General features: G+C 35.6%; 1 protein-coding gene across 2 annotated transcripts in view; it reads right to left on the bottom strand.

The window, feature by feature from the left end:
• The window catches only part of LOC107684348 (microtubule-associated serine/threonine-protein kinase 4-like), a 136,534-nt gene that overhangs the window by 49,213 nt on the left and 73,119 nt on the right, over positions 1-14,202 (bottom strand). For both annotated transcript variants that reach the window (XM_016480593.1, XM_016480596.1), the window contains exon 4: positions 6,540-6,571. In XM_016480593.1, the coding sequence (XP_016336079.1) occupies positions 6,540-6,571 (32 nt within the window). The remainder of the gene's footprint in view (positions 1-6,539; positions 6,572-14,202) is intronic.

The following is a 14,202-nucleotide window of genomic DNA, read 5'->3' as shown; positions in this document are numbered from 1 at the left end:
GACGACTGAATGGTATTTCTTTTAATGACACGATAGAATTCATCTGCGCAGAGGTAACGTTCGCCATGATGTCGATCAAGTTCAACTGACAACTGAATTCGAGTTGGCGTAGCTGTCCCCGTCTCTCTTTTTTTTTTCTTCTTTTTCTTTTTTCACTTTTGATAAAGATATTAGTAGTTATAAGTAGTTTTTCATTTTTTCTTGTTGTTAAAATTCAAAATAGTTTTTAAATATTATTGGATGTCACCATTCCCACCAATCCTTGCACAAGTTAAGGATACGCATGATGACGAAAGCACGTTAGTGCTAGCCCTCCCGGAACACAGAGATTGCATTGCAGTGCCTGCAGTTAGAAGGTTACGCATGATGACGAAAGCACGTTAGGGCTAGCCCTCCCGGAACTCATAGAGATTGCATTGCAGTGCCTGCATTTTGAAAAAAATGATCTTTGTATGGAAGTCTATGAGAGCACTCGGGGCGATTCTCAGTCTGACAGAAAACGCCCAAAAAGGGGCGGTATTACACAAAACGCGACTCGATGCTGATTGGACTATTTAGAGGCAGAACAAACAGTCTAGAACAGTGAAAGCTAGCGTAACACTGTGGTTGAATGTGAAAGAAAAAAAATCCCTCCCTTTCGTGCTTTGGTGGTGTGTCGCCCAATCGCCCTAATGGAGAAACCGCTCCTGCCCCACATATTAAAGGAACACTCCACTATTTTTGAAAATAGGCTCATTTTCCAACTCCCCTGGAGTTATTTTCCAACTCCCCTAGAGTTAAACAGTTGAGTTTTACCGTTTTCGAATCCATTCAGCCGATCTCCGGGTCTGGCGGTAGCACTTTTATCTGCAGCTTAGCATAGATCATTGAATCTGATTAGGCCATTAGCATCTCGCTCAAAAATGACCAAAGAGTTTCGATTTTTTTTATATCTATTTAAAATGTGACTCTTCTGTAGTTACATCGTGTGCTAGGACCGACGGAAAATGAAAAGTTGCGATTTTCTAGGCCGTATTACGCAGCGCCTGAAAATAGGCTAACTTCCGCCAACATAACCAACGTGACCACCTGCTTGCACAGGAAATCCTTCCGTTGGAAGTTACCTAGCTGGGGACTATTTTCAGGCGCTGCCTAATATCATTGCGCCTGCTGCACCCATGGTACGCCAGCAAAGTTCCTTGATTATTACGCCAGAATGAGAGTATAGTTCCTAACCATATTGGCCTAGAAAATCGCAACTTTTCATTTTCCGTCGGCCTTAGTACACGATGTAACTACAGAAGAGTCAAGTTTTAAATAGGAAAAATATAGAAACTCTTTGGTCATTTTTGAGCGAGATGATCTACTAGAGATCTTACACTCTCACGAGTGCACATAAATGGATTCGCATGTGCACTTTGTACTTTCTGCAAAATGTGCTTGAGTGCAATACTGAGATTACTGTAACCCTGGACACCACATTCAGCATGATCATCTCGGTTTTGTTTTTTAAATGCACACTTAAAATTTTACAAGTGCTCATGCCAACAACAATCTTAGAAGCACTCAGGCAAACAACAGGATGAAGATACAAAGGCAAAACCAATTACACAGCAAATGTGAATACAGGGTCTAATGGGCTGCATTTCAGGAAAAGTAAATTGTTGACCACAGTTGGCAGGCTCTTGGGAGCACACAATCGCAGATGACAGTATACACTGCAACAAAAACCAAGCAGGAGCAGCAGGCGGTCAAAAAGTGGAGCGTAAGGACAGAACCCAGTTAAACACCTGCTGTTTCTTCCGAATTAGGCCAAACTTATTCATGTTGAGAAACTGGATTAGTAAAACTTATTTATCTGAAACATATTTATCTGAAGCCAAAAGGCAATTCTTTAATGTATAATCAAAACAGCTTTAATCTTTTAGATTGTTCAAGAATGTTCAATGCTCATTGTATGCATGTGCACATGTGTTTGAGGGAATGAAGCAATCAGCTGAGGCCGCTGGGACAGCTCCATTGGGATTTAACAGGTCACACTTCACTTATTACCCTCTATTTACATCCATGAATTGCTGTAACCCTTTCTTTTCCATAGTGCCATCATATCTGACAATAACACATTATGTGCATTCAAAGGAAAAGCGTTAAAGGGGCCATATTTCAATAATTGTATATTTTCCAATAATAATATGTCATGTTTTTTTTTCATCAAATTTTCAAAAAATTCCAATATAAGTAGTTGAAATACAGCTAAAATCAAATCAAATATAAATATTACAGGATACACTTGAATGAAAATTAGTTTAAAAAATTCAACTTACAATTTAATTAGAAACTGAAATAAGTTAGTAGGTTGAAATACTAACTGTTTAAGTTGAAATATTAAGCTTACTAAATCTAAAACAGAAATTAAAAACATATTAATGTTAAGAAATATTTTATAAAAATAACACTAATTACAAAAACAGAAAAAATGACTAAAACCTGAACTAAAATTAAAATTGTAAGTATAAAAATTACACCTAATTAAACCACCTCGTCAACCACCTAAAACACCCTAGTAACCTCATATCAACAACCCACATCATAATATTGTGGTGGTGAAAATTTCTGTGAAAATTAGAAATGTTGCCTTGGCAACTAAATGAAATGCAAAGAGAAATTAACAGAAAAGAAAAGTTGGTAACACTTTAGAATAGGGAATACTTATTCACTATTAACTACGACTTTTCCCTCAATAAATTCCTAATTTGCTGCGTATTAATAGTTAGTAAGGTAGTTGTTATTTCTAGGCATTGGGTAGGATTAGGGATGTAGAATAAGGTCATGCAGAATAAGGCATTAATATGTGCTTAATTCGTACTAATAACTGGCTAATATTCTAGTAATATGCATGCTTAATAAGCAACTACTTAAGAGACCCTAAAATAAAGTGTTACCGAAAAGTTTAAGTACTAAAATTACTAAAATTTAAATCTATATAGAAATATAAAAAAAATTACAATCATAAAAATTACAACAGCACATAGCAAAGTTACTATAAAATAAAAACTGAAAATATGAAAATAAAAGCTAAGCCGCAATCCAGTTTCACAAGATCCTTGCTATATCATCCCTTACAATTAAATAGGATTTTTTTTTGTTTTTATTTTTCACCATTTGCTAGCTAGCAATATTAAATTAGTTTAATTTAATTATTTTATACATTTATAAAAGCTACTTTATTTTAGATAAATACATAAAAAATAGATATGTTATAAAAACTGAAGTCAAAACACATCTCAGAGCCACTGACCTGCTGCTGCCAATGCTGATGTATAAACGGGTGGCTCACCTCTCATTAACATTCAGTAAATCCATCTGGAGAGCATGACCTGAGTGTCCATATCCTCCCCATCCACCACTTCAGCTACATCCCACTGTTGATCGAGCCAAGTCACGTGACCATTGCATTGACTCACTCCCTCTCAGAAACAGACAGACAACTGTAACGGCACATTCATCACACGATGCCTGTGCCGCCGTCATAGCAGCAGGCCATAAATCATAAATGCAAAAGGCCAATAAAATTAATTGACATGTTTTTTCTTCTTCTAATTTGTTTCTGACAGGTTTGGACACATTGAAGATCTATCATATACATCCAACCGAGAGAGCGCAATGGATGGAATACGGGTACGGGTGTGTATTGTCAGAGACATTGCATTAGCACTCAGTTTTCTTGTATGAATAAATGTTTTGAAATGAACAGTGAACATAGGATGACACTGCTGTGGAGTGGGAAAAAAGTGTGACTAGTCTAAAACTGGTTGAAACAGGATATGAAAACCAGCTTAAAAAATATATTATATTATATATAATTACTTGAAATATTTTTTGTACATTTGTTGCACTTGTGTTACAGAGTAGGAAAATGGACATAAATAAATATAAAAAGAAATAAGCGGTGGGAGGGTTTGGGGAGAAAAACACAAAGGTGGTACGGGATCAATCAAACAATATATCTATTGCATATTTATTTCAAACTAAAAACTACGACGGCGTTTTAGTGCCATGTTAAAAAAATAAAAAATCAAAGATTTCGAGAATAAAGTCGAAATATTTCGAGAATAAAGATTCGAGCCGTTCATGCCAGACTGGGGAGAGAGGTGTTGTAATAATGTAAAATATGTGAAAAATAATGTGTGTTTCGAACAACCTAGTATGAGAGCCTGTTCTAGTACACCCCCAAAACAAAATCAAGACTTTGTAAAAGAGCATAATAGGACCCCTTTAACAGGAGCTTTGAAAACATTTTATTTAGCAGTTAAACCCAATCGACAGAAAATAACGGTGGAAAAATAATGTTAAACAAGTTACAGTTATTCTGTTTTTCAGAGAAAACTGATCTTGTTTGAAAATCCAAACCAATGGCTAGGGTGTAACGCACAGATTGGTTTATTTGAACTGTCAGTATATAAGTTTGTTACCCAAGACTCCCTCAGAGACATCATCAACAGGAAGTGAAGGTTTCATTAATCAATGTAACGGATGAATATGCATCCTATAAAGAGACACGAGTAAACAAGGCTTTAGATCACAATATAAAACCCTTCGAAAATGAAACATGAAAATTCTGTCATCATCTACGCCTTCAAGTCATTCCAAACCTGTAGGACTTTAATCACTTCAGTTTACACGGAGATTGCAATTTAATAATTATTCTAGGCCATGTTGTGATTTCATTTTCATTTCAAGTAACTATGAAGCCCTACAATAAATGTTGCAACATGTAGATCACCGTTTACTGAGTGCCCAGTTCAAATGACAGACAAAGATCTTACATTTCAAATTTCTGGTCACTGCCAAAGTTCAAGGCTAGGTGACATGGCAGACAGCTGCGTGACGGCTCGGCCTATGCAAGAGATTGCCTGGAAGCCTCGAGCTCAACATGATGGAATATACAAACCATAATCAGTTTGTAAACATTATCAGCTGTAATTTCTAAACAAGGTTTTATTTCATATTATTTGTATGCAAATGAGCAACTCCAAAAATAAACAATAAATATATACAATAAATAAATAAAAATACGAATGCAAGCCATGCTTTAACAAGCAAATCTTGTGGATGTAATGTGGATGTAAGGACAACAGAAGAATTGTTTACTCATCAACTTGCATACAGAAGCTTGACATGGGAAATAATTGGGAAGGCAATTTACATAAAACTGTTATTTTTAAGAAATTTAGCCAACTAGGAATGTTTCACATTTTTCTCTCGCAAAATCTTCAAAGCAAAAAATAAAAAATAGAAAACAAACAATAAAACAAATATGACCAAGAGAACGAGATGCTTTTATTTCTTTTAATAATGAAATTTAGTAATTCACTGTAAAACAAAGGCTGCATGCATTGTTTGCACTTATGATAAACAGATTCTGAGCTGGGTCACAGCAGATGCCATATTTAATTTCCATCAAAGAAAAGGAGGCTGTGATAGATAAAAGTCCTATACAATCTTAAAGTCTTAAGTCACTCCTACGTTTTCATTTAAAAGTTTCTTTTTAGAAAGATGCATTTTCAATGTTTTAACCGCTGGACGATGACAAAGTACACAACAGTATAACCCACTGAACAGATCATAAGTCTATCCCTTCACAGCCATATTATCGCCATCTTAATGGTGCCTACCCTCTGGAAGCCTGTTTCTGCCACAGAATGACAGAATGAAATGAATTCTGACTTTTTATCTCATAATTCAGACTTTGTTTCTCACCATTCGGAGGAAAAAAGTCAGAATTACAAGATATAAACGCAGACTTCTGACTTTTCTTCTCAGAAACGCAACGTTATTTCGCTTAAAGGTGCTGTATGTAAGTTTTTTACTCTACTAAAGCATAAAAAATACCATAATATGTTTGCAGATATTTAAGAAACATGCTAAGTTAACATACTTGTTTATCTGAAAAACAATGCTACAGTCAGTTATTCTCCTTTGAAAATGTGCGTTCCGGGTCAGAATGTCGTTCTCTGTTTTGGTTTGTGAAACCCGCCCACTGCCAGTTTACCCAGTTGTATTTCGGGACCCTGGGTTGCCAGTTGGCGGAAAACACCGCGTATTTCATTTCATCCATCGTCAAGTGCGCTCGTTCCTGTTGGTGTAGTCAATCTGGCAACCTGCGTGTGCGTCAAGTCTAAGGAGGAGGGGCCGGGTGAAAAAAACCCTCTCCAATATTTTGAATTTGGACTGCAATACCTAGTTCAACCACTCGGTGTCAATCCTACATACAGCACCTTTAAAGTTTTAAATTTGCAATTATGAGTTAGTCACACAATTCGGACTTCTTTCCCACAGAATTCTGAGTTTATATCTCACAATTCTGAGATATTATAGAATATAGAGTCGCAATTAATTGAATTGTTTGATAAAAAGTCAATTTACTTTTTAAATTTTTATTCCGTTGTGGAAACAGGTTTCCATACTACCCTGAATGGTCTGTAGATGATAAAAATCTTTAAAAAAATTGTTTTGCTGGTGATGGTTGTGTTAAAGACAATTAAAGAAGATTTACTCACAAACTTCCTCGTCTGGGAAGGCTGAGCTCTTTCTGTAAGCACAAAAAAAGAGAACAAACAACGTTCATGACTGAGTAAATAAAAAAACAACACACATTAATAATAAAAGAAACGATTCATGCTTAAAGGTGATAATTTTAATGTTAAAATCATTACTCCTGTCCATGTTGGATGTGCAACTTGGGCACCCTGACAGCCAATTACCAGCCGTCTTTGCTTAGTCATTCACCATCAGTGCATGCTAACAGGTGACCCAGATTTCAACGGTAACCCCAGTGGTGCCAGAAGTGACCTAGTTTTCCAGCTCTCTAGATCCATTCAGTCCCAAAGACAACATGAATATTTAACCCCTGCACTCACACTGACTGTATGTGACATCTCAAACATGTGTAGGAGTAGTTCTGAATACACTACTTTTTCAAATGTGTGGGGTCAGTAGGGTAAAGTTGGGGTTCTTAAAAGAAGTCTCTTATACTGACCAAGGCTGCATTTATTTGATCAAAAATACAGTAACATTTTAAGACAATTTTCAAGGGAGCTAATTTTTCATTATTAATCAATGTTTAAAATGTTTTTTTTTTCAGGATTTTTCATTAATAGATAATAGAAAAATCAAAAGAACAGTATTTACTTGAAACAGACATCATCTGCAACATTATAAATGTATTTACCTTTGATCAATTTAATGCATCATTACAGAATAAATGATATATTAATTTCTAACAAAAACAAAAAAAATCAAACAAAAAACAACAACACTTAATGACTTAACTAACTTTTTAAGCAGTAGTGTATATCTAATCACAGGAATGGATTTGGTCTGTGTTACTGTGGAACCATAAATTTGCAGGTCCATAGTAGCAGAAAAATTTAAATGAATAATCCATTTTAGATTGCATGTTTTTTTTCCCTCCAAACTTCAAGTGAAGTATAATAAATTAGTACCTAATTTATTTATTCATTGATGGTTAACAGTTTACTTGTGTAAACTGAAATTAATCCATTGACTACAACATTCCCATTTGAGCATCTGATAGAATATCCATCCAGGTATCATTCCTCAAAGAGCATGTGCAACAGTCACAAGAGACCACAAGAGGGCATTTGAGCTAAAACATTAATGTATACAATTTGAGACCTTTTATATAAGGGAGGAAAAGCTGATGCTATGTTATTCTAGGCTCTAGTATACTCTAATATAATATATGTATTACCATTACAAAGTGATAAAATCTTTTTGTATATGAATAGAAAAGAACAGATGGAAAAAGAAAATAATAATTTATGAAATGAAAAAAAAAAACAGGTGGAAAAATTATTTACAGTAGTCACAGTCACAACATTAACACACTAATGTCTTGAATAAACTTAGCAACTAAAGTAATCGGCTAACTTACATACAGTGATTATGATTATATTTTTAATCAGTAATTTATACAGATTTAAATTTTTTTTTTTTTTTATTAACCCTCTCGTCTCTGTTCCTACGTCACACTCATTAACAGAAAAAGATTTCATGTGTTCAGAATAAAATGCATATATTCCAGCTGGACTACTGTTTCCAAAAATGGGATGTCACATTTCCAGCAGCAGCTATGGTTCTGAACTTCTGATGTGCGACTGTGACTTCTAGCTCCGCTGTATGGTGCTGCAGCACCCTGAGATACCATAGCCTCACGCTACTCAAAAATAATGAATGAAAAGGAGCGCTGGAGCTGCAGCAGAGCACAGCAGGGAACAGCAGTGAAATGGTGCGACTCTAGCAGGGTTTACCCACGAATTCAACACTGGGCAGGCTCAACATGAATATATGCATTACTATTCACTCTCAAGCTACTAGGAGAGATGTGCCTGTGGAAAGTTGGGAATGATTGAATTATATTTCCATCATGTTTCAACTGAATGCTAAAAATGTCATGGTTAAAGAAGTTCCACCTATGAAAAGATCCATACTGCATAAGATGCATAAAGATTTCATGGAGAAACCGCAATCCAGTTCACAATTTAAAATGTCAAGAAGGTGATATATAATAAAAATAATAGTGTAACAGGACAAAACACATTAGTCGCTCTATGTATGTGGTACAAGAATGCATGTACGTTTTTGCAAACACTTAGATTAGTTAGATTACGCATAGGGCAATATCGTATATTATAGCATTACGGCTGGGGCATAGGTCAAATATTTACACTATATGTGATATTTGATTGTGACAAGTGGGGCAGGGCAAAGAGCCGCGGGAACGGAGCGAGGCTGGTGGAGTAAATGAAGAGCGACCTGCGCCACTCACCGGTCTCGAGTCCCATGGAGGAGCTCCGGAAGGATAAAAGGAGTAACGACAGTGATGGACGAGAGAGGACCAGGCCTGGACTATTTATGTTGTTGTTTTATGATGTTTTAAGCGGCAGGCATCTGTTAGGGGCTGCCGCTTTTACTTTCGTTTTGTGTTTGTTTGTTTGATTATTAAAGTTTTATGTTTAAATGTTCGCTGGTTTCCGCCTCCTTCTTCCCTTAGCTACGAACATAGTTACATTGATATTACAAGATTCTTAATATGAATATTAAATTATTTAATGCACTTTTTATTTCAAAATTAGGCTTTCATTTTTGATTTATGTTTGTTTGTTTGGTTTGAAAGAAGTCTCTTATTCCCACAAAGGCTGCATTCATTAAAAAAAAAAATAGAGGACAAACAACATTATTGTGAAATATTACAAGAACTCCTTTCTATTTTAGTAAATTTTAAATTGTAAAATTATACCTGTGATGGCAAAGCTGTTATTTTAAAATCAGAAATTATTCCAGTGTCACATGATCTTTCAGAAAACAGTCTTAATAGGCTGTTTTGGTACTCAAGAAACATTTCTTTTTGTTTTGGTTGTGCTGCTTTAATATTTTTGTGGAAACTTTTCACTTTTTTCTTTCAATATTTTCAATATTTTTTTTTTAGATAAACAAAAAAAAAAAAAAAAGCAAAAAAAACAAATTTATTTTAAAACAGTTTTTTTTAAAAAAAAAAAAAAAAAAAAAAAAAGTCAAAAGAATCAAATTCATTTGAAACAGCTTTTTTTCAAACAAACAATGTAAAAGTTTTTACCGTCACTTTTGATCACAGTGTGTCACTGCTGAATAAATGTATTGATATTGACCCCAAACTTCTGAACAATAGTGTAGGCCCCATTAAGCTAATTCCATGGCCAGTTCTTGCATGTTTACCAAGAACTGTTAAACATTGAAATAATTTTTTTTCTTACTGTAGCTATGTTGGCCAGCCCTTGTACATTTTTTTTTTCCTTTTTTATTTTATTTTATTTATTTATTTTGAAGATGAGACCAAATTTTACTCATATATGTGCAGATAAAGATGTAGATCATCCTCCGTCTTTTAACTAGGAATAAATTAAATCTGAGATCAGCAATACAAGGTCGTGGTACCTTCAAACATAATGTTTCAGGTATTGACAGACAGCCAACTTCAAACCATCCCTGGGCGTTTGAAGAATGAATCTACCTTCAGTAATTTCAATGACAGGATGTAATGTAAAATTGTAAAATTCCAATCTAAAGTTAGGAAAGCAGCCCAGTAACTCAGCTCCTCTTATCGGACACAACCAAAAAACAGTAAAACATCGGTCTACTGTTTTTCCATGTCCTGACCATGACATGAAACTTCCTAATGTTCCAGCTACACCAACGCTTTAATGATACTGTTTTAAAGACCTTGCCATGATAGCATATAAATAATTCCCTTTGAATTTGCTGCATTTCTGCACCATCTCAAGATCAAAAGTGTGGCAGTGTGAAATGCTGACTTGCATCTGTAAGGGCTTCCCCCCTCATTCATCCCACATTTTTTTTCCTCCTTCAAAATAGATGGAAAAGTTTAACCGGATCTACCATCTGTTATTTGCCACAGTGACAAATTGCACACAGATTTGTTTCACAGTGTTTACTAAGAGTGTAATGGTTCAGATTGCTCACGGTTCAATTCGGTTCAGGGTTTTAGGGTCACAGTTCGGTATTTGCTATGTTCAGAGAAAAAAGGACTATGGTCAGGCATTTCAGGTGTTTAACAGGAATTTTCAGGCACAGAAATTTAAGTGAACAAATGTAAAATAACATTTCACTGTATAAATTAAAGACCAATCCTTGTTGAAGTTACAAAAGCTATTCAATCAAGAGCAGTGAGTGATTTCCTTGTCTTTTGTTGTTTGTCCCCCATTTTCAGCATGGAGACACAAATGACATACCCAAAATAAAAAGGTTGCTGCTCACGAGCCGCAACATCATATATCAACATATGTTCACAAAGCTGACACTTCAAAGTTTACTGTTCAGGAATCAGAATTACTCAGACTGTTATGATAATAAAGATATATAAGCTCAAACATGAAAATAAAAATATTAAAAACATGTTTTTTAAATGTATAAAAATATGTCGCTGTAGGATATGATTTTAGAAACACAATGAAGCTAAAGCCACAAGTCTACTAATGGTTCATTTGAAATTTCAGAACAATCTCTAAAACTGTGAATTTTATTAAACATTTTCTAAGACCATGTCATGCGTGTTTTTAGAGAAGGCTAATAAAAGGCTAACAAAATTGATTTATGACCCCTGTAAGCTCTCCTGTAAACTGTCTCCTCATGTCTGGCTCGGCAAACTGCCCCATTCATGATTCTATTGTTGTCACGTGTTGAACCTTTCACACCTCCGCCAGGTATGAGACATTATCTTCATTATTCCTTTATCATTATTCTTTTGTTTTATTCAGGATGTTTTAGATTTTTTTGTAGAAGTGACACGGACTGGTCCTTGTTTGTTACTGACGTTTTAGTTTGCTTTCAGCAACTACCGACAAGAGATGGCAGTCTGTCAGAAATCTCGCCACAGAAAAGAAACTGCATGTCATATAACTTAATCAAAGCACATCATTGGCTAGACTAAGGTCTTCTCTTTCCAACAAAAAAAACGAGAATGTTCTCTTAAAGAGACAGTGGCAAGGAAATGAACACAAAGAGTATGTTGCCATATGGCTACACCATGCGGTAGAGGGCTAATGGTTCATTTGAAATTTCAGAACAATCTCTAAAACTGTGAATTTTATTAAACATTTTCTAAGACCATGTCATGCGTGTTTTTAGAGAAGGCTAATAAAAGGCTAACAAAACTGATTTATGACCCCTGTAAGCTCTCCTGTAAACTGTCTCCTCATGTCTGGCTCGGCAAACTGCCCCATTCATGATTCTATTGTTGTCACGTGTTGAACCTTTCACACCTCCGCCAGGTATGAGACATTATCTTCATTATTCCTTTATCATTATTCTTTTGTTTTATTCAGCCATTAGTAGCCTTTATTCTGGCATTACAAGGTTTACCAAGCTGCATCGCTTCAATCCCAGTATACATTTACCGGCCTATTATCAAAAGTCTTTCTATAAAAATACAACAAAACATTTTCTTACGACCTTACGTGAATTATTATGACAAAATGCATTATGAAGAAGAGCTGCACCTGTTCTGCAGCTGCATTAGAGCTAACATTAGCATCAAGCTACATAAGACAATTTATGAGATTATTAGTGCACTTTTACTCAAAACTCACTTTAAACCACTATCGAGTGTTTGTAATAACTTCCTTTTGCGATCTCATGTGGAATTTGGTCGTTTACTGTTGTAAAAATATGCTATTTATAGCCTTTTATATCGCTGCACAAATTAGCATTTCAGATGTACACATTCATTTTTGTTATGAAAATACCCCAAATCTCAAGAAAATCACATATAAAACCATATACTATCTTAATCGTGTGCTTATTATTTGGATATTTCGTGGGTACAGAGGTTTCTCTGTGTTCGCTGTGATCAGAAGTCAACACGGAAGAGTGAAGGAAACGCATCACAGGATGAGACGGGGCGGGATATGATGCTCAGTTATGATCGACAAGCGACGGACGAATCAGATTTCACAGAGTCACAGCGCGAGCACGGAAGAGTAAACACACAGAGACAGCCCAGGGAGCGGCTAATTATCATCAGATCGCGTAAATCAGTGGAAAATGAATAGAAATGATGATTCTGTCTGAAGAAATATATAGTAAACATGAGTAAATATATCTATATATCTCCATGTATATGCATCTTTGGACTATAAGCCCTTATTAACCCTGTTAAGTGAATCTATGTGAACACAAATAAACCGCTGCTGACGTGACTGAATATGAATGTGTGGTGAATTTCTATTCTAAAAATGACACATACGCATTTATTATTTTGCATTCCTGACATAAATTACTAAATTACTGTCACTGCAACAGTTTTATCAAAACAGTGGTCAAATAAAGAGAAGTGAGTGATTTCCTTGTCTTTTGTTGTTTAACATTTAAAAACACAGACAGCAGGAATAGACTGCTGTTCCTTTAAGACAATTCACAGATCCAGTACACTGATATGGATACACATGCATTGTCTTTCTCGACTGTTTACATTCACTTAAGACATGACCAACGATGTCTGCAAGGATACTCACAAAGGCGGGCAAGTTGATATATTTTTTTTGTGTTAGTTTGTCAGTTCAAATGCAAGTCTTAAAAGAGAAATCAATATTTGCGCGGCACGCGCTGTCTGACGAGGCTCTCCATGTGTGCATGCACTACGGATGAGTGCGCACACACGCGCACACACACATCTTCAAACGCTTATTCTTTGCTTGAACGTTTCAATTGACAAGGCTTAAAAACGTGCAAATGAGTTCAGTTTAAACACAGATAGTGTGTGCTGTTCATGTCTCACCTGCACTCGCGCACTTTCAACACCCGGGTGATGAAGGCATAAATGACTGGTTTACTAGCGTGCATACGGTATTCCGTGTTGTTTGTCAATGTTTTTTTATCATTGCTGTTGTAATGCGGGAATAGGTCTGTTATACGCGTTGTTATTTTCAACAAACCATATTCTACATGCATTGTCAGATTTGAGATGAGCCGTGGGGTCAATCTCAAGTGGGCCAAGTCTGTGGGGGGGTGTGGGCGGACCGCGGTACGTACAGAGAGTACTGCAATGCATATTGTGGGTGGTGTATCGTGGTTTTTCGGTTTGGTTTGAATATCGCTACATCCCTAGTGTTTACCAAATGAATAACAAACCAATATAATCTGCAAGCATTAAAGAGATAGTTCAGCGAAAAAGGGGGAGAAAAAAATCATCTTTATTTTAATTTTATTTACTCTACCGATTACAAATTTGTATGACTTTTTTCCATGGAACAGAAAATAAGATATTTAGCAGAATGCTTTATCTTTTATTTTTTTGGAGCATGATTGTATAAACCACATCAGTGAGAGAAAATTTTGGGTGACCTATAATTAACAATACAACATTACAAAAAAAAACAAAAAAACAGCAGCCTTACCTCTAATGTGCTGTTTTCATCCAAAAAAATGCAGTACGTACATTGCCTAAAAATGAGACGCAATGCTTTACCAAATTTTGTATAGGGTTTAAAAAAAAAAAAAAGACAGGAAATTCTCCAAGCTGACCAAGCTAAAGAAAACCATGGAGGTAGGGGAGTGCATACATTGTTCTTCCAGTAAAAAAGGAAGAACTCTGCATTCAGCTGGAGTTTGTGCTGGTCAGACAGAAGGTCACTGGTCAGGGTACAA

This window comes from Sinocyclocheilus anshuiensis, unplaced genomic scaffold (genome assembly GCF_001515605.1).
Source record: "Sinocyclocheilus anshuiensis isolate Anshui unplaced genomic scaffold, SAMN03320099.WGS_v1.1 scaffold29, whole genome shotgun sequence".
Lineage (NCBI taxonomy): Eukaryota > Metazoa > Chordata > Actinopteri > Cypriniformes > Cyprinidae > Sinocyclocheilus > Sinocyclocheilus anshuiensis.
This window is presented reverse-complemented; position numbering and strand designations above follow the sequence as displayed.